The sequence below is a fragment of the Garra rufa genome, chromosome 9 (assembly GCF_049309525.1).
Source record: "Garra rufa chromosome 9, GarRuf1.0, whole genome shotgun sequence".
NCBI classification, from domain to species: domain Eukaryota; kingdom Metazoa; phylum Chordata; class Actinopteri; order Cypriniformes; family Cyprinidae; genus Garra; species Garra rufa.
Genome location: NC_133369.1, coordinates 1,376,574 through 1,396,946, shown reverse-complemented (window position 1 = coordinate 1,396,946; position 20,373 = coordinate 1,376,574). Strand labels below are relative to the sequence as shown.

The following is a 20,373-nucleotide window of genomic DNA, read 5'->3' as shown; positions in this document are numbered from 1 at the left end:
GGATCTCTGTGATGCTCCCCCGATCGGGCCAGTGCTGCCTTGTCACTAAAGTTTAATTTGCCGTGCGCAAATACAGTCTAATGGTGCGTTCACACCGAAAGCCAAGCGAATATGCGCATCGCGTCACTCGCTATAGTTTTTCCCGTCACTAGCGCGAATAACAAGAAGGCGCGATCAACATTGGCAGAGATAAATACGATCGCTGCTTTGTACCTGTTGTGTAAGTCCTAAATACACCTAAATATCGCCAGAACAGGAGAACGGCTGAATGGATTTCAAAACGGTAAAACTCAACTTATTAACTCGGGGGGAGTTGGAGAATGAGCCCATTTCCAAAAAAAGTGGAGTGTTCTTTTAATGTAAATGATGAGACATTTAGTAAGGTTAGGAAAATAAAGTTAAAAAGTGACCTAGAAATCAATTTAAGGCAAATATCACAAAAATTCTGATTAAAGTAAGACCTTATAGAGCAGTGATGAGACTTGCTTCAGAATAGATTTATTTACGGCAAAAAAAAAAGTTCTTTTTTTGCCTCGGACAAGTAAATTTTTTACTCGGACAAGTGAATGTTCGAAGTACAAGCACATGTTAAAGCTTAATGTCAAGCCCTGTTATATATATGTATACTTCATGTACATGTATATTTCCTTTTTGAAATATTTGTTTAAAACATTTTTATATAATATATACACATTAATGCATAATATTTTATAGAATATATAATTAGAATATAAATATTATATAAAAAAATAACAATGAAGTATTTTGTATTTTATATTACAAAAATCTAATGTATATATTATTTTGAATAGATGTAGCCTATATATTTTGAATAATAGTAATAAAATAATTTTATTATATAATTTATAAAGTTGCTTTTCGTAATATTTACATCATTTATTTACGTCATTTACTTATTTAATTATTTAATTCCTTTACTTTAAACATTTATATTTATATTTATTATTTTAATAACATTATACATTAAAATGTTTTAAACCAAAAATGTATTTTTAATAACAATAATAAAATAATAGAATTTTATAAAATAATTTATAAATCACTTTTAGTAATATTTATATCGTATTTAATATTTTCATGTATTATAAGAATATGTATTAATTTTTTTAATAAATTGTATTGATAATTTTTTATTGGTATAATATAAATATATAATATATATAAAATATTAAATCACCATTAATAAAAATTATATATATATATATATATATATATATATATATATATATATATATATATATATATATAAAATGGTGAATTAATATTTTATATATATTATATTATATATATTTTTTACTATATTATATATTACATAAAATATTATAAATTATAATATTTGCATATGTAATATGTAAAAATGTTTTAAATAAATATATTAGAAATATATGAATCATAGGTTATGTAAACATAAGTATTTATACAGTACATCATATGCTTCAATTTATGAAAACAAAAAAAATTCTTTTGATTTGAGACTCTTAAACATTTAAATACGTTGATGACATGCATATGACGTAACACTTATACATGCATATTAACACTGTGCACTATGCAAAACATTCCCTTTTTAATAAGACAGAAATATTTTATTGCTACTTCCTGATACAGAACTGAATATAAGTGCTGCAGTGAATTCTGGCATTGTCTTCTCTCTCTGCATGATGCAAACAAAGGTGTCTTCACAGGCAGCATAATTAACTAGCTTTTGGAACAGAGCCCGTATGAATTACCCCTGTGAAAAGACACAATCATCATCAGCCCATCAGCTTTAACAGAACGCAGGAGTGCAGATCAAGCGTGAGACATGTGACGGGTGAAGTCAGCGACTTTAGGATAGAAAGGCCCTTAGGCAGCATCTTTAACCGCCGCAGCAACAGAAGAGCCTTTATGACACTGACAGAACACAATCAAACCACAACGGGACCAGCTCAGTTCCCTAACTAGTGCACAACCGTCTCGTCTTAATTGGTTACATGCAGTAAGCCATAAAACTGTATTGAAAGCATACATAGTGAAGCCTATAATTATTTATTTTTCATTTTTGATATTTTTAAAGAAAAAATAAGATTATTATATATTATATAAATATATATATATTTTTTTTTTTTTTTTTTTTTTTTTATAAAGTTTGAAGGTTTATACAAACCTCTATCTTCCATCTATATAAAAAGAAAAAAAAGTAAAAAATATATTTCAAATTTATTTCAAATTTATTATTGTATATATAATAAAATATATATTTTTAATAAAACAATAATATAATAAATAATAAACATTACAAACTAATATATATATATATATATATATATATAATTATAATTATATACAACAATTATATATTAATACATTATATATAAAAATACAATTCTAATACTTGTTAATACTTATTCTAATACATATTATACATGAATTTTTTATTGTATATTATGAAAACTACAAACTAATAAAAGTGTATAATACATTTAATTTATACTTTACATACTATACAAGAAAATGTAAAAAAAAACAATATTTTTTAATGTATTGTATATACAAGAATGTGTTTACTTTTTTAAATTATAGTCCTAATTAAAAAAATATCACATCTAAAATATATCATTTATTTTTATTGATACTTTTAATTATTTGTTTGTAATTTTGGGGTGAAATGTGAGGGAATGAGGGAGGAAGGGAAAAATAAACATATAAAATTATTATACTTACAAACGTACAAAGTGTTTTATAAAGTTTTTTTAATATAAAATATTTTTGCGCCATCGTTATAAAACAAAAACATATTTTTTATTAATAATACAATATATTTTTTTCATTTTGTATTTTATATATTATAAAAACATTTAAATATTTACAAAAAATGAAACATTTAAATAGTATAATAAATCATAAACGTGTGTATTTAATTGATTTAAAATACTAAATTTTATACCATACAACACAGGCTTCACTTTACGAAAAAAAAAATACATAATTTGATTTGGAGTTCAAATGTAAACTGCTTGTTTTTAAGAAGCATAAACCACTTCAGCAACTGCTAACATCCTCCATAAAGCCTTAAAACCACCGATAAATGGTTTTGTCCATTGTCTATTCAACCTGACAGTCTCATAGCAAACAACCAAGAGGTTTTGCTGAATCTTGACAAACATATTAAAGATTTCTGAAGGGAAACGAAGGGCCATATCACGGAAAATAACGGAACAGGAGGGTTTGAGAAAGTCTGCATTTCTCCACAGATGCAGCAGATGAAGCTCTTCAAGTTCAGAGCCTCACAATGAAGCACAAAGCAGGAGGAACGACAGAAAAGTGAGTGTTTCAGATCGATTAAACGCATTGGTCAACTCTGACACGACCACAAACGCAAAAGCAATCAGATACCGATGAGTCTGCAGGAGAAAAGTCAATCACTGCATTATCGAGACACATATTCTACTCAATATTCTACATTGGTCTGGTTTCTGAGGAGCTCAGGCGCATCTCAACATCTGTAACGTTACTTCACATTCACACTTTCAATCCGTTTCAGTCTCGTTTAACCGTTTAAATTCGTCGTTTGATCAATATAACGTCCAATTACAGTGAAAACAAACTTTCCTCAGACTGTCCTGACTGAACTGACAAGCCCGCGAACAATAGCGGCGCGTATTTTACCGTGTTTTTATCGTGTTTTTCGACACTTACCGATGCGACTGAAGCTCTCCGACAAAGTTCTTCTTAATTTCTTCATTTTGCCGATTTTTTCGGCGGGTTGAGCCGCTGGCATTAAATCACACATGTCCGATTTGAAGCTGAAGAACCGGAGGAGTTTGGAATCAGAGACGCGTCAATAAAAACTGTTGTGTGGAAACACTGTCCTTCTGTATTAAATACACATTTCCAGAGTCTGAGCTACATATCTGAAGAATGAGCTGTAATCCGTGATAATGTGAGGAGGGAAACTTCAGGAGAACGTCTCTAAACGCCGCGGTTTTCCTCTGGAAAGCTGGATGTCATTTTTGGGATTCTCCTTTTGCTTGGCGAGAGTGCGGATAAAACGCTGAGCAAGCCCCGCCCCCAATGGTCAGTCATTGGCCGTTGAATGGACGTCGCGTCGGTTATTGGCTGCATCAGCTGTCCGTCATCTGTAGAACACCGCCTCGCCTTATAATAAAAGCCAGGCGTCCTAAGGACATTTGTACAGTTTTTTAAATGGCCTTTTAAAGACCCAAATATTCTGTACATGACTCAATTAATAATTCATACAGGAAAAGAAGAAGGAAAAGATTCAATTCATTCACTACACTGAAAAGATTTAGAAAATACACTGAAAAGATTTGATGTATGTTTATGTAGTATGTTAGAAAAATTATATACATTTTGTGCATATCTATAAAATATTAAAAAAAAGTCATGCATCACATTTTCGTTCTTTTAAAAAATATATAAGTTTTTTTTAAATAAATAACTTTATATATATATATATATATATATACACACACACACACACACACACACACACATACACATATATATGTACATATATACATATACATTTATATGTATGTATATATATATATATATATATATATATATATATATATATATATATATATATGCAAAAATAATAATCCAAATAATGAAATAATAAATATTACTGGTGCTAAAATAGACTTCAGTTTCTTTATTTCAAATTAAACTTTTTCAAATTTAAATTTGAGTGAAACACTTTTTACACGCTTTATACTTTAATAATCTGAGACATTTGTTTGTAAAACAGAAACAGCTGGATGAAAAATAAGAGAGACAGATGATTCTCCTGCATCATTTTCCTTGGAGTAACATGCACTGATGAATAATGCAGAAACACATATTAGGAAAGTAAATAGGGTCAGTGATGATTTCATGTTCACTTAAATCTTGCATGCAACTGCTGCGCTCATCTCGTTCCGTTCGGCATCTTTAACATGCAGCGGATTCACACGGATCTGCTCAAACATTTGCAATTCCCTGCTGGATTCGGTGCCTTTGCAATCTAATGCACGAATTTCGCTGTTAGTCTAATTACGGCACAGAATGAGCTGCATAACGAATGCGCCAGTCTGTTTCAAACGCTGCTTACATCTGAACTATAGAACAGGTGGCACAAACTAAAACACAAAAATGTCTAGAGAAGACTGATTTTCTGCTCTGTGTTTAAATGATTTGAGTGTCTAAATGCATTGTCAAAAGAATCATGCGCTTATGGTGCAGCTGTCGATTTAGTATGGAAAGGAGGAGCCGTTCGGACCGATGGAACGAGCAGGACATCAAACTACTTCCTCCAGGCGGTGAAAGGGAACATCGCCGGATGTGATGTGCATTTCACTCAACTCATCATCAGTCCACACAGACATTACTTTAAAAGTGGAAGCTTGTTTTTATTAGGACATGTTTTAATAAGAACACAGTATATAAATACAAATGTCTAAGTCATTCACAGAAGCCAGAGTGATTTAAAAATGCTGAGTTTGCAATCACAACTTAATCAAAAAAGTGGAATAATTCACTGAAAGACTGAACTCTGTCATGGTTTATCCAACCTTGTGTCATTGCAAACGCATAGGCTGTTATTTGTTTTACATAGAACGCAAAGGAGAATTTTTGCATCTTCATGCAACAATAGTTCATAGTGAAAAAATGACAAAGAAAATTCATTAAAGGCATAATAAGTGTAGTCCATTTTATAAAATAAAATTAAATGCAGCATATAAATTCATCATATGAATCTATAAATGCAGCAAAACAGCAGTCCATATGATGCATTTTATAAAATAAAATAAAGTGCATCATATATATGAATCATCTGAATCCATAAATGCATTATAACAGCAGTCTATATGATGCATTTTATTTTATACAATACATTATATGAATGCATCATTTGAATCCATAAATGCATCATAACAGCAGTTCATATAATACATTTTATAAAATTAAATAAAATGCATCATTTGAATGCATCATATACATCATAACAATAGTCCATATGATGCATTTTATAAAATAAAATAAAATGCATCGTATATATGAATCACATGGATCCATAAATGCATTATAACAGCAGTCTATATGATGCATTTTATTTTATTTTATCAAATGCATCATATGAATGCATCATATACAAATCCATAAATGTATTATAACAGCAGTCCATATGATGCATTTTATAAAATAAAATAAAATGCATCATTTGAATGCATCAAAACAGTAGTCCATATGATGCATGCACTATATTTCTGAAGTCATTTGATGCTTTATGTCAGAAACAGGCTGAAATTAAGTCACTAATCATCATTTCCACCAATGAAGCTCTGAAATTTGCATTTATTGCACCATGTTTTTAGCTCTTTTTGTTCACCAGTGAATAAAACTTAAGTTTCTTTCTCAACAAAAGTATCAAATGACTCAAAATAAGAAGTCTTAATGTAAATATTGCATGCATATCATTTGGACAACACCACAGTTATGGCGTATTTATTGTCCATCTTATCATCTTTTGCATGTTCTAGTCAGTATGAACTGTTGTTGTGCAGAAAAGAGACATGAAGGTGAATAAAACATGACAGAATTTACATTTTTGCATAAACTAGTTCTCAAACTAGAAAAAACAAAGAAACAAAATAACAATCACATTCTATGAGCCATTTTGGCCTTTTCCATCAGTTGCATCTAAAGCAATTAAAATGTGCAAAAAATCATTTTCTTCCTCAGGATTTTTGGCCTTGATTTCCAGTACAAGCATCTCAAATCAAGACACATCTACTTGAGATGTTCTTATTTTCTGAAAAATGTATCTAAATGAAGTGAGTCCATGCTTAAAACGAAAACAAAAATATCTGTCAGTGGGTTTTTTTCTCATTTTAAGCCATTCTCATTTCTAGTTTTCTTGATTTAAGAATGTCTAGATATTCGTACTGGAAATCAAGACAGAAATACAGAGGAACAGCATCATTTTTGAAGTAACGCTGTTGCGTTTGAGTAATAAAGAAACAGAAACTGTTTGAAAGAGAGATTTCTAACCAATGGAAGGACTGAGAAGGTAATCTCCGTATCGGTTGTCATCCAGCTCCATCTAACCTAAAGTGATCCGTCGCGTCTCAAAAGAGCAAAGCATGTGGTGGTGTGATTCCTGTGGGGCTGGATGTCCGATCCGTGGCTTTTACTCGTTCTCGAACTTGCTGTACGGGTGATCGGAGTCTGGGACGAGACCTGGAAAGAAGGACAGGAGAGATGAAATGTGTCACAGTCACATGTGGGAATTAGAAACCGACTCTTATTCATATCCACGTCTTATTTGCTGTCAGTCGTATATGAGAGAAGGTGCATTTTTTAAGTCTGCGATGCTCCGGAGGACTGAAGCTCTTATTAATTCTGGTGCTAAAGCTGAGTTAAAGCAGCAGGAATAAACTCTGAGAGATCAGATCTGACATCAAGATCAAACATTCTAACAATAAAATACAATGAATAAAAATTTGAAAATAAATTAAATTGAATTACATAAATAAAAAAATAGCAATTAAATTAAAAAAAATTATAAAATGTAAAATATTAACAAAACGGACAAACAATGGTAGTGTAGCAGCTAATTGGCCAATTAGTCAATTAAATAGAATAAGCAATTAAATTCATTAAATAAATAATAAAATTCAATAAACAAAAGATAAGAAAAAATAAAATAAATAATTACATTAAATTATTTAAATAAATTAATATTAAATAATAATTTTAAAAAATTAATTCAATGTAAAATATTAATACAATAGAAAAACAGTGGTCGTGTAGCAGCTATTTGGCCAAAGTCAAATTGAATAAAATTTTAAAGTAACAAAATAAACATTTAAATTAAATTGAATAATAAACACAAAATAAAATAACTAAACAATAAATAATTATATAAAGAAATAAAAGAAAAAAAGAAAAGAAAATAAATAATTTAATTTGAAATTTTAATTTGAAATTGAATTAAATAAATAGAAAATAAAAATTTAATTAAAATAAAAAAATTAACTAAATTTAAAATATTAATAAAATAAAAATAGAATAAAATAAAATAAACAATTAAACCTAATTAAATAATAAACTAAATACAATAAATAAACAATTAAAATAAGAATAAGAAAAAAATCTATTAAAATAAATAATTAAATTAAATTGAATTAAATAAAAAATACAAAATAAATTAAAATACAAAATTTAATAAAATTTTAAATATTACTAAAATAGAAAAACAGTGGCAGTGTAGCAGCTACATAAATAAATAAAATAAAATAAATAAATTGAACCAAATTAAATAAATAAAAAATCAAATACAATAAATAAACAATGAATAAAAATAAGAAAAACTTAAATTGAAATGAAATAAATAAGAAATTAAAATGAAATTAAAATAAAAAACAATAACATTTCAAATATTAATAAAATAGAAAAACAGTGGTAGTGTAGCAGCTAATTGTTTAAAGTAATTAAAAAAATTTTTTTTATCAAATTAAATAAACTAAATACAATAAATAAAAAAAGCAAAAACTCTCCAAAAAAAATTTTTTTTTGATAAATTAAATTAAATTAAATTAAAAATTTCATACAATTATTAAATGAAAGTTTGTTTCCATGTACTTTAACCGCTCGATGCTCCAGAGGACTGAAGCTCTAATAAGTTCCAGCACTGATATGGAGTTAAAGCAGCAGAAATCAACTCTTGCTTTAAACTGCATTTATATCTTGTTAAACCAAAGTCTCATCTGGCATTGGGTGAGTGTTGGTTTTGGACCCTGTTGCTGTGTGACATATGGCCAGAATCTCACATAGAACGTCCTTCAGAGGGCAGACGCTCGCGTTTGTGTACATGTACATGTACATGTGCGTGTGTGTGTGTGTGTGTGTGTGTGTGTGTGTGTGTGTGTGTGTGTGTGTGTGAGAGAGAGAGAGAAAGAGCAGCAGGTCGGAGACGCCCGGTCCCTGATGTACGGACTGCTGAGAGCAGGAGAAACACAACGGAGGCCTCCATCCATCATGCTGTCATACACACACACACACACACACACACACACACACACACACTTCACCACAGGACACACAAGCACACAGCAGAGCCAATGAGGACACGGCCCAGAAACCATCAGTCATAACCGAGCAGCATCACCACATACTTGCACCATGACTTTTATTTTGTACTCGGTAAGTAAAGTTTACAAAAAATGACTTAGGTTGCAGCACAATGTGGAAACTATGCAAGCTTGATTCCACCACAGGGAAAAAAAATAACTGTGACTTATTATTTCACAATTCTGGTACATCATAACAGTAGTCCATATGATGCATTTTAGGAAATAAAATAAAATGCATTATATAAATGCATCATATGAGTCCATAAATGCATCCTAACAGCAGTCCATATGATGCATTTTATAAAATAACATAATGCATCATCTGAATGCATCATAACGGTAGTCTAAAAGATGCATTTTATTTTATTTTATAAAATGCATTATATAAATGCACCATATGAATCCATAAATGCATCATAACAGCAGTCCATATGATGCATTTTATAAAATAAAATAAAATGCAGCATCATAACATCAGTCTATATGATGCATTTTATTTTATTTTATAAAATGCATTATAAAAAGGAAACATATTCATCCATAAATGCAACAGCAGTCTATATGATGCATTTTAGAAAATAAAATAAATCATATGAATCCATAAATGTATCATAACAGTCGTCCATATGATGCATGCACTATATTTCTGAAGTCATTTGATGCTTTATGTCAGAAACACGCTGAAATTAAGTCACTAATCATCATTTCCACCAATGAAGCTCTGAAATTTGAATATATTGCACCATGGTTTTAGCTCTTTTTGTTTATCAGTGAATAAAACTTAAGTTTGTTTCTCAAAGAAAGTATCATATGACTCAAAATAAGAAGTAAAGTAAAGTTTACAAAAATGACTTTTAGGTTGCAGCACAATGTGGAAACTATGCAAGCTTGATTCTGCCACAGGAAAAAAAAAAAGTAACTGTGACTTTTTATTTCACAATTTGGAGTTTTTTCCTAATAATTTTAAAGAAAAAGTCAGAATTCCAAGATATAACTCAGAAAATCCAAGTTTGTACCTGCTCAGCAATTATTCTGCAGGTTACTGAGCTCACTTGTATGTGAGAGGATGAGGAGCCATCGTGCAGTGAAAACACGATGAAGCACCGTCAGTCGGAGCGAGTGAGCGGGGATGAGAAGAGTCTTGTCATCAGATAGAGGGATGAAGCTCTCAGAGAGGCTCACACCCTTTGATCTTCTCTTTACTTTCAACACCCTCTACACCGGCAAGAGCGACCGGCTCACGAGAATGTCAAACAGACGCACTGCAGTCGCAGACACGCATATGAATACATCAGTAGGCTGACTGCTATAAAATAAAATAAAATAAAATAATTTAAAAAAGAATTAGAAAAACAGCGGTAGTGTAGCAGCTAATTGACCAGAGTCAATAAAATTAAATTAAATAAAAAGTAACAAAATAAATTTTTAAATCAAATTAAATAATAATAAAAAACAATATTATTAAATTAAATTAAACAATAAATTAATTAAAATAAATAATAAATTACATTACATTAAAAATAATAAATTAACAAATACTAAATAAATAAAAATTTAATTTAAAGAATTAAATACATCTTTAAAAAAAAATTCTAAAATAGAAAAACAGTGGTAGTGTAGCAGCTAATTGGCCAATAAAATAAAATAAAATAAACAGTTAATTCAAATTAAATAATAAATTAAAATACATATAAATAAGAAATAAAAATAAACTAACTAAATAAAGAAATAATTGAAAAATAATTAAATAAATAAAATGGAATTAAATAAATAAAAAAGAAATTAATGTAAAAAATGTAATAAATTAAAAAAAATACTAATATAGAAAAACAGTGGTAGTGTGGCAGCTAATTGGCCGAAGTCAATAAAACTAAATACAATAAAAAAGTAACTAAATAAATAAATCAAATTTAATAAATTCATTCAATACAAATTAAATACAAATAAACAGGAAATAAAATTTAATTAAAATTAAAAAATAAATAAACAAAAAATGAAATAATAAATAAATTAAATCGAATTTAATGGGGGGGGTTTTAATACTAAAATATAAAAACAGTGGTAGTGTAGCAGCTTATTGGCCAATAAAATAAAATAAAATAAACAGTTAATTCAAATTAAATAAGAAATTAAAATACATATAAATAAGAAATAAAAATAAACTAACTAAATAAAGAAATAATTGAAAAATAATTAAATAAATAAAATGGAATTAAATAAATAAAAAAGAAATTAATGTGAAAAATTTGATAAATTAAAAAAAATACTAATATAGAAAAACAATGGTTGTGTAGCAGCTAATTGGCTAGTGAATAAAATAAAATAAAATAAAATAAAAAAGTAACAAAATAAATAGTTAAATCAAATTAAATAAATTAAGAATACAAATAAATAAGAAATAAAATTACAAATAAACAAAAAAGAAATGAAATAGAAATAAATAAAACAAAACAAAACATAAATGAAATTGAAAGAAATAAAATAATAAATACGTAATTAATTAAATAAATGAAATCAAATTAAATAAATATTTTTTTTTTTTAAATTACCAAAATAGAAAAAAGTGGTAGTGTAGCAGCTAATTAGCCAAAGTCAATAAAATTAAATAAAATAAAAAAGTAACAAAATAAACAGTTAAATCCAATTAAATAATAAATTAACAAATAAATAAGAAATAAAATTACAAATAAACAAAAAAGAAATTAAATAGAAATAAAATAACAATTAAATAATTTAATAAATGATATAGATTAAAATAAATAAAAAAGAAATAAAATTTTAATTAAGAAAATTTAATTAATTTAAAAAATTACGAAAATAGAAAAACAAGGTAACAAAATAAACAGTTAAATTAAATAATACATTAAAAAGTTAAATAAATAAGAAATAAATAAAAAAATAATAAATACATAAAAATAAGAAATAAGTCAAATAAAATAAGAAATAAGTAATTACATAAATGAAATCGAATTAAAGAAAGAAAGAAAGAAAGAAAAATTAAATTCAAAAAAATTAGCAAATTTTTAAAAGTTTACTAAAATAGAAAAACAGTAGTAGTGCAAAAGCTAATTTAAGTTTGTTTCCATGTAGTTTCACAGTACGTCTACATAAATGAAGCAGCCTGCTAAAAGACGAATGCTCTCTTCAGGTCATTTTCATTGCTCTTCTCCAGCTCGTCTCAAGGTCGTGTGGTTTTCCGCTGGTCTTTACGCAGCAGCTCCTGCCCTCCGCCGCGGCTCCAGTGACCCGCTCTGGCTTTCTCTGGCTCTCACGCGCCGCAGGAGCTGCGATCTCAGGCACCGAATTACATTTACATTTCACCTCATTCCTCCGCAGCGCGGGACGCCATCCGGGGCTTTGCCACCACATAAATTACAGCTCTTCTCAGCTCTCCACCAGCGCTAATTAGTACAGAGGTAATCAAGCATGAGTCAAGTGACCCGTCTGACGCTTTTCCACCTATTAGTGCTGGATAGCCAAGCCAAAATGAGGAAGAAATGCATGTCTCTCCTCAAATCCTCATGCAATTTTTGCCATATGCGCTTTAAAACATTATTTTCTTAATATCAGATAAATGTTTAGCAGATGGTAATTTTTTGTAAGCACAATGTGATGAAATATGCAAGAATATGCCATTTTCTGTGTTGCATCTGGGAAAGGCTAATTGGGTCTTAATTCAGAAGTAAAGAGTAAAGTATAGATGCTTTCAACAATGTAATTAGTGCTAATATCCTACTGCTATCTAGTAGAGCAACCGTTAGCATTAATATTCATGGAATCTTATTTCCACCACGGAATAAAAACATAAAAATTGTGACTTATTTACTTAGAATTCTCGGTTTATTTATATCTCCAAATTCTGACTTTATATCTTGAAATTGATCTTGTTATTTTGACTTTTTTTTGCAATTCTGACTTTTTTCTGAATTCTCAGTTTACAATTCCAACTTTTTTCTTAGAATTTTGCATTTATATCTCGTAATTCTGACTTTTTTGTAATTCTGACTTCACACATCTTATAATTCTGACCTTTTCATAATTCTGACTTTTTTCTTGCAATTTGAACTTTTTTCATAATTCTCAGTTTATAATTCCAACTTTTTCTTAGAATTCTGTATTTATATCTCGTAATTCTGACTTTCTTTTCATAATCCGGATTTTTTCCTCGCAATTCTAACTTTTTTCAGAATTCTCAGTTTACAATTCCAACATTTTTTTTTTTAAATCTACATTTATATCTTTTAATTCTGACTTTCCTTAGGTAATTCCGATTTTTTTTCATCATTCAGAATTTTTTCTTAAAATTCTGCATTTATATCTTGCAACTGATTTCATAATTTTTCTTGTAATCCGGATTTTTTCCTCGCAATTCTAACTTTTTTCAGAATTCTCAGTTTACAATTCAAACGTTTTTCTTTAAATCTACATTTATAACTTTATTTGAAATTCTGACTTTTTCTTGCAATTCTGACATTTTTTCTCACAATTCAAATTTTTTTCTTAGAATGCTGCATTTATATCTTCTAATTCTTACTTTCTTTTCTAATTCTGATTTTTTTTCTAGTAAGACATTTCTTGCAATTGTAACTTTTCCTTTTTCAAAATAGTGACATCTCTCAATTATGCATTTATATCTTACTGTTCTAACGTTTTTGTTTTTTTTTTTACTAATAATTTTCAGTTTACATCTTGCAATTTTTTTCCTGAATTTTTTGATACCTGACCACATGCAGAATTCTAAGAAAAAAAGTCAGAATTGCAAGACAGAACAAAAACAAAAACTAAACTTTAAAAGTAACTAAAAAGTCACAATTTCCTATTTATATTCCGTGGTGGAAATAAACCTCCTCAAGTATCACTAAAAGTCATTTGTAATCCCCTCGTCGTCTTCTGCCGAGGCCACATCAGCATTGATCAGGTGCTGTTGGGACGCGACGCACGAGTCGATCAGAAAGCTGAGTGTTCCTGCATCAGACTGCGTTTGAAGAACACATTATCTGCTGAACACAGCATTACTGAGACCAACACAATGTAGCAGATCAATAAAGACCTGTGTTACGACAACTCCACATGATGTCCTGTAATCAGCCAAAACATAACAACTTAAGATGTACTAGCTAATAAGACTGAAGATCTCTGCAGAATTGAGCATTTTGTAGTTGTGCCAGTCTGAACCCCACCCAGAATTATTGATGCAATTATCTGCAGCTAATTCTTCAACAGGAACGGCTCCAATAAATCAGTGAGTGAACAAATATGGGACACAACATGTGCTGACCATATATATATATATATATATATATATATATATATATATATATATATATATATATATATATATATATATATATATATATATATATATATATACACACCACCAAAAGCTGGAGAGTCAGATTTTTCTTTTTTGTTGAAAAGGATGCATTAAACTGATTTTAAAGTAACAGAAAAGACATTTTTAATGTTCCAAAAGATTTTCAAATAAATGCTGATTTTTTAAACTTTGTGTTAATCAAAGAATCCTGAAAAATAACGTGTATGACGTTTTCACAATAATATTGTGCAGAACAACTGTTTTCAACACTGATAATAATAAAGCAGCAAATCAGCATATTAGAATGATTTCTGAATGACTATGTGACACTGAGGACTGCAGTAATGATGCTGAAAATTGAGCTTTGATCATAGACATAAATTACATTTTAACATAGATTTTCATAGAAAACAGCTGATTTAAATTGTAATAATATTTTATCATTTTTACTTTACTTTTGATCAAATAAATGCAGCACTGGTGAGCAGAAGAGACTTCTTTCAAAAACATTAAACAATTCTACAGACTATACATTTTTGAAAGGGAGTGTATGAATTTCATTGTAAAACCAATTTTATTTCTACTATTTTAGATGTATATTTTGGAGTAGATTAATAAAAAATTTGCTAAAATGTAGCATTTATATCTTGCAATTCTGACATTTTTTCTAAAATTTAACATTTATATCTTGCAATTCTGACCTTTTTTTCTCACATTTACCGTTTATATCTTGCGATTTTGATCTTTTACCTACAATTTAGTGTGTATACTTTTTATTGCATTTATATCTCACAATTCAGATTTTTTTTGCTCACAGTTCTGCATTTACATCTTGCAATTTAGACTTTCCTAAAATTTTGCAATTTTTTTTAGCATTTCTGACTTTTTTTATTGTTTGTCACATCTCGCAATTCTGAGTTTTTTTCCTAAAATGTAGCATTTATATCTTGCAATTCAGATTTTTTTTGTAGATTTTTGCATTTAAATCTCACAATTCTGACTTTTTCCTAAAATTTAGTATTTCTATCTAACATTTATGACTTTTTTCTTAGAGTTTTGTAATCAAGCATGATTCTGACTTTTTTTATTGTTTTGTCACATATCGCAATTCAGATTTTTTTTTCTAAAATTCACTATTTATATCTTGCAGTCCTGACCTTTTTGTTGAAATTTAGTGTTTATATCTTGCAATTCAGATTTTTTTCTTAGATTCTTGCATTTAAATCTCACAATTCTGATTTTTTTTTTTCATAAAGTTTTGCCTTTACATCTTGCAATTCTGACTTTTTTTTTAATTTTGCATTTCTATTGGAGTAGATAAATACAATTAATACAATTTGAAACAAAAATACAAATATTTATAGCCAATAAGTGTCAAAAAACATTCAAATAACCTAAAATGTGAGATTTGTTTACCAGGTTTTAGTCTCTATATCATTCCCACAGTTTTATATGTGTTATTTCCTAGTTTCTTGACTCTACTCTTCAGAAAAGAGTTATAATGCGTAGCTGTGGCTGAACTCTTGTGAATATTAATGACAGAAGTAGAGGACTGACGTTACTTACCATACTTCTTGCGGATTTCATCATGTTTCACCTTCCTCTCTGCCCTCCTGCAACAGACAGAAACCAGAGATGAGTGACGGCTTTGGACAAACCGGACCGGGTTATGCAGATCTTTCAAACAAAATACTCAATTTCTGTGTCATTTGCATCATTTCGGCTGGATTTTTTTGCTGAGAGTTCTGTGTATGCGCTCAGAGACAAAGTTATCTTTTAGCTCAAGGTGAGCCTAAACGCTCAAATACACAAAAACATTTCAAAACGAGGCGCTTGGTGATTATTCATGTAAACACCTTGTGAGTTACGTCTTATATGATCATAAACAGTTGAGATTGAAAATACAGGATGTGTATAACAGTATACTGAATCCGTGTGGCTCTTAAAGCGCCAACAAATAATATTCCTTCTGCCGTCTCTGTGCTTAATATTAATAAAACATAAAAATGCAAAGAGAAAAATCACTCACTGCTCTTGAATGAAGGACTTTTGTAGTTTTAATAAGAAACAAAGCATGCTTAATTCTTACAGTGAAGAGGCTGTTTAATTTTACATCCAAATAATTACATTCAGTTTTTGTAGTATGCTGTTAGACTACTTTAGTTTAGACTTTAAAGTATTCAGAATTTTTTTTTTTTCATTTGTATCTTTTTGTTGTTGTTTTTTTGCTGTATTGCCATCTTTAAATTAATCACTAATATAAAGTTTTGGACCCAGTCACAATCATGATTACAATATTGACCAAAATAATCGTGATTATGATTTTTGCCATAATCGAGCAGCCCTCATTCGAACTTTTTTCCCAAATTTTAGCGTTTAGATCTCACAATTCTGACATTTTTCCTAATATTTAGCATTTATATATCACAATTCTGACTATTTTCTCATAGTTTTGTATTTATATTTCACAATTATGATTTTTTTCCCAAATTTAGCGATTAGATCTTGCAATTCTGACTTTTTTCCTAGATTTTGCATTTATATCTTGCCTTTCTTAATTTAAGCGTTTATGTCTCGCAATTCTGACCTTTTTCCTCAAATGGAGTGTTCATACCTCACAATTCAGATTTTTTTCTTTCTCATAGTTTTGCATATCTCACAATTCTGTCTTTTTTCCTAGATTTTTTTTTTTTTTTTACATCTTGCAATTTAGACTTTTTTTCCCTAAAATTTTGATTTATATCAAGCATTTTTACCTCTGTTACAGTTTTGTTTAACTCTTGCAATTCAGATTTTTTCCCAAATCTTAGAATTTTTATCTCACAATTCTGACATTTTTCTCAAAGTTCTGTATTACATTTTGCAATTTTGACTTTTTTTCATAGTTTTTTGTTAACATTTTGCAATTATGACTTTTTTCTAGATTTCTACATTTACATCATGTAATTCTGACCTTTTTCCTACAATATAGCATTCATATCTCGCAATCTAGATTTTTGCACTTACATCTCGCAATTCTGTCTTTTTTCCTAGATTTTTGCACTTACATCTCGCAATTTAGACTTTTTTTTCCCTAAAATTGATTTATATCTAGCATTTCCCTCTTTTATATTTTTGTTTAAATCTTGCAATTCAGATTTTTTCCCAAATCTTACCATTTTGATCTCACAATTCTGACATTTTTCTCATAGTTCTGTATTACATTTTGCAATTCTGACTTTTTTCCTAGATTTATTTTTCCATCTTGCAATTTAGACTTTTTTTCCCTAAAATTTTGCATTTATATCTAGCATTTTACTTTTTTCTTAGAGTTTGTTTAAATCTTGCAATTCAGACTTTTTTCCCAAATGTTAGCATTTATATCTCACAATTCTGACATTTTTCTCATAGTTCTGTATTACATTTTGCAATTCTGACTTTTTTCCTAGATTTTTGCATTTACATCTTACAACTCTGACCTTTTTCCTCAAATTTTGTGTTTATATCTCGCAATTTCGATTTTATTTTTTGCGCATAGTTGCGCACTTACAGAAATACTTTTTTCCTAAGATTTTGCATTCATGTCTCTCAATTCTGACTTTTTTCCTAGATTTTGCATTTACATCTTACAATTCTCAAATTTTCCCTAAAATTTAGCATTTTTATCTCACCATTCTGACTTTTTTCCTCATAGTTTTTTGTTAACATTTTGCAATTCTGACTTTTTTTCTAGATTTCTACATTTACATCATGTAATTCTGACCTTTTTCCTACAATACAGCATTCATATCTTGCAATTCTGACCTTTTTCTTAAAGTTTTGCTTTTTATATCTTGCGATTCTGAATTTTTTTAACCTGGATTCAATTTCCACAACCAAAAGTGTTCAACTGAAAACTGGCCAAGTCCTGAAGAGCCGCACATGTCTTTGTTTAAGGCCGTCCATTCCTTCACATGGTCGTCGTAAATACGAGCAGCGCTGTTTTAGGGGCGTGTGACATACGAGCAGCGCTGAACGACACCAATCGCTCTCCGTACATCATTCATCCTCTCTACAGCACACAATGAAGATGGGCCGAGCCTCTAGAGGAACTGCGGCCGCTCGTACCCGTATAAATCAGCCGGAGCTTTATGAGCAGCTGATCTGTGAACAATCACTGGAGCTGTTAGCCATCTGTTGCTGCTTCCACAATCCTATACAAACCAGCACAACAATGACTCCACCGGAGAGTGTTTTACACGTGCGTATCTGTTACAGATCACATTTCTGCATTCAACTGGAATGATAAACACAAAGATCAACAGCGAATACAACTAAAAACACTACTGAGGATCTTTATTCATCTTTATAAGACTATGCTTCACTAATATTCAAAGGTTTGGGGTCAGCAAGATTTTTTAAATGCTTTTAAAAGTCTCTTCTGCTTACCAAGGCTGATTTTAATTCATTTAAAATACAGTAAAAAATGCTAAATAATTTTTTAGTTTTAAAACAATAGTTTTCTATGTAAATTTATGTTAAAATGTAATTTATTTCTGTGATGTTCAGCTGAATTTTCAGCATCATTACTCCAGGCTTCAGAAATCATTCTAATATACTGATACTCAAGAAACATTTCTGACTATTAATAATGTTGAAAAAAGTTGTGCTGACCAATATTTTTGTGGAAACTGTGATGCATTTTATTTTTTAGGGTTTACAGATGAATATAAAGTTCAAAAGAACAGCATTTATTAGAAATAGAAATCTTTTGTAGCATTATAAAAGTATTTAATGTCACTTTTGATTCATTTAATAAAACTTTGAGTAATAAAAACATTATTTTCTTTAAAAAAAAAAAAGTAAGAACATCTTACTGAAACTTTTAAATGGAAGTGTAAACTAAATATGAATGTACAATTTACACAATCCGCATGAAACTCCTGTCGCAACTCATTTTACTTAAAAAAGAAAATTGGCACATTTTTAAATGCAAAAAATATCAAAAGACTAAAAAAATTATTTTTAATAATAATAAGATTAACTGATACTTTTAGTTGTAAAAATGTATTAATGTTGGATTTAAAATAAGTTTAATAAATGTTAAATAAAAAAAGTAGTATCTATCATTAACTCATGTTGACTTTAAATGTAACATAAAAACAGAAAATATATATAAAAACTAATTCTAAATATTAATAAATACTATACAGACAGTAAAGATGACAAAAAAAACGCAAATAAACTAAAACTAATTATTAATATTAACAGATATTTTACATTTGACTTTAATAATGTATTAGTAAGTTTAAATGAACTTTAAGATTAATTAATGCTATAATAAAGTATATTTAATTATTAGTTCATGTTAACTAATGCAGTTAAGAAGGGGAACCTTATTGTAAAGTGTTACGAAACTATCATAGAACTAACCATCGCTAACCAAGCCTGTTTTTATATAAATCTTACAATTCTTCTTATTATTATATTAATTTACTCTATATGTGACCCTGGACCACAAAACCCACTTACACGTGTATATTTGTAGCAATAGCCAAAAATACATTGTACGGGTCAGAATTATCGATTTTATACCAAAAATCATTAGAATATTAAGTAAAGATCATGTTCCATGAAGATATTTTGTAAATTTCCTACCATGAATATATAAAAACTTAATTTTTGATTAGTAATATGCATTGCTAAGAACTTCATTTGGACAACTTTAAAGGCCATGTTCTTCAAATTTTGATGACAAATATTGTCCTATCCTAACAAACCACACATACATGCACCAAAGAAACACATTAGGCTGTTCTCTGTTGTGACAGATGAAAAATACTGAACAAAAGCCCATTCGTACATCAGATGCATCAAACACAATCCGCGGAGACCCTGCAGAGATATCTGATCTTGGTTAATCTGAGCTCTCGAGTTCTAAAGGAGATTCCTGCTCGCCCT

At 28.9% G+C, this 20,373-nt stretch overlaps 1 protein-coding gene across 1 annotated transcript in view; it reads right to left on the bottom strand.

Annotated features, from left to right (window-relative positions):
* Nucleotides 1-5,393: 5,393 nt before the first annotated feature.
* The window catches only part of LOC141342664 (pituitary tumor-transforming gene 1 protein-interacting protein), a 29,473-nt gene continuing 14,493 nt past the window's right edge, over nt 5,394-20,373 (bottom strand). The window contains exons 6-7 of the mRNA XM_073847161.1: nt 16,021-16,067; nt 5,394-7,245 (exon numbers count right to left, since the gene is read on the bottom strand). Of these exons, the coding sequence (XP_073703262.1) occupies nt 7,196-7,245; nt 16,021-16,067 (97 nt within the window). The 3' untranslated portion in view covers nt 5,394-7,195. The remainder of the gene's footprint in view (nt 7,246-16,020; nt 16,068-20,373) is intronic.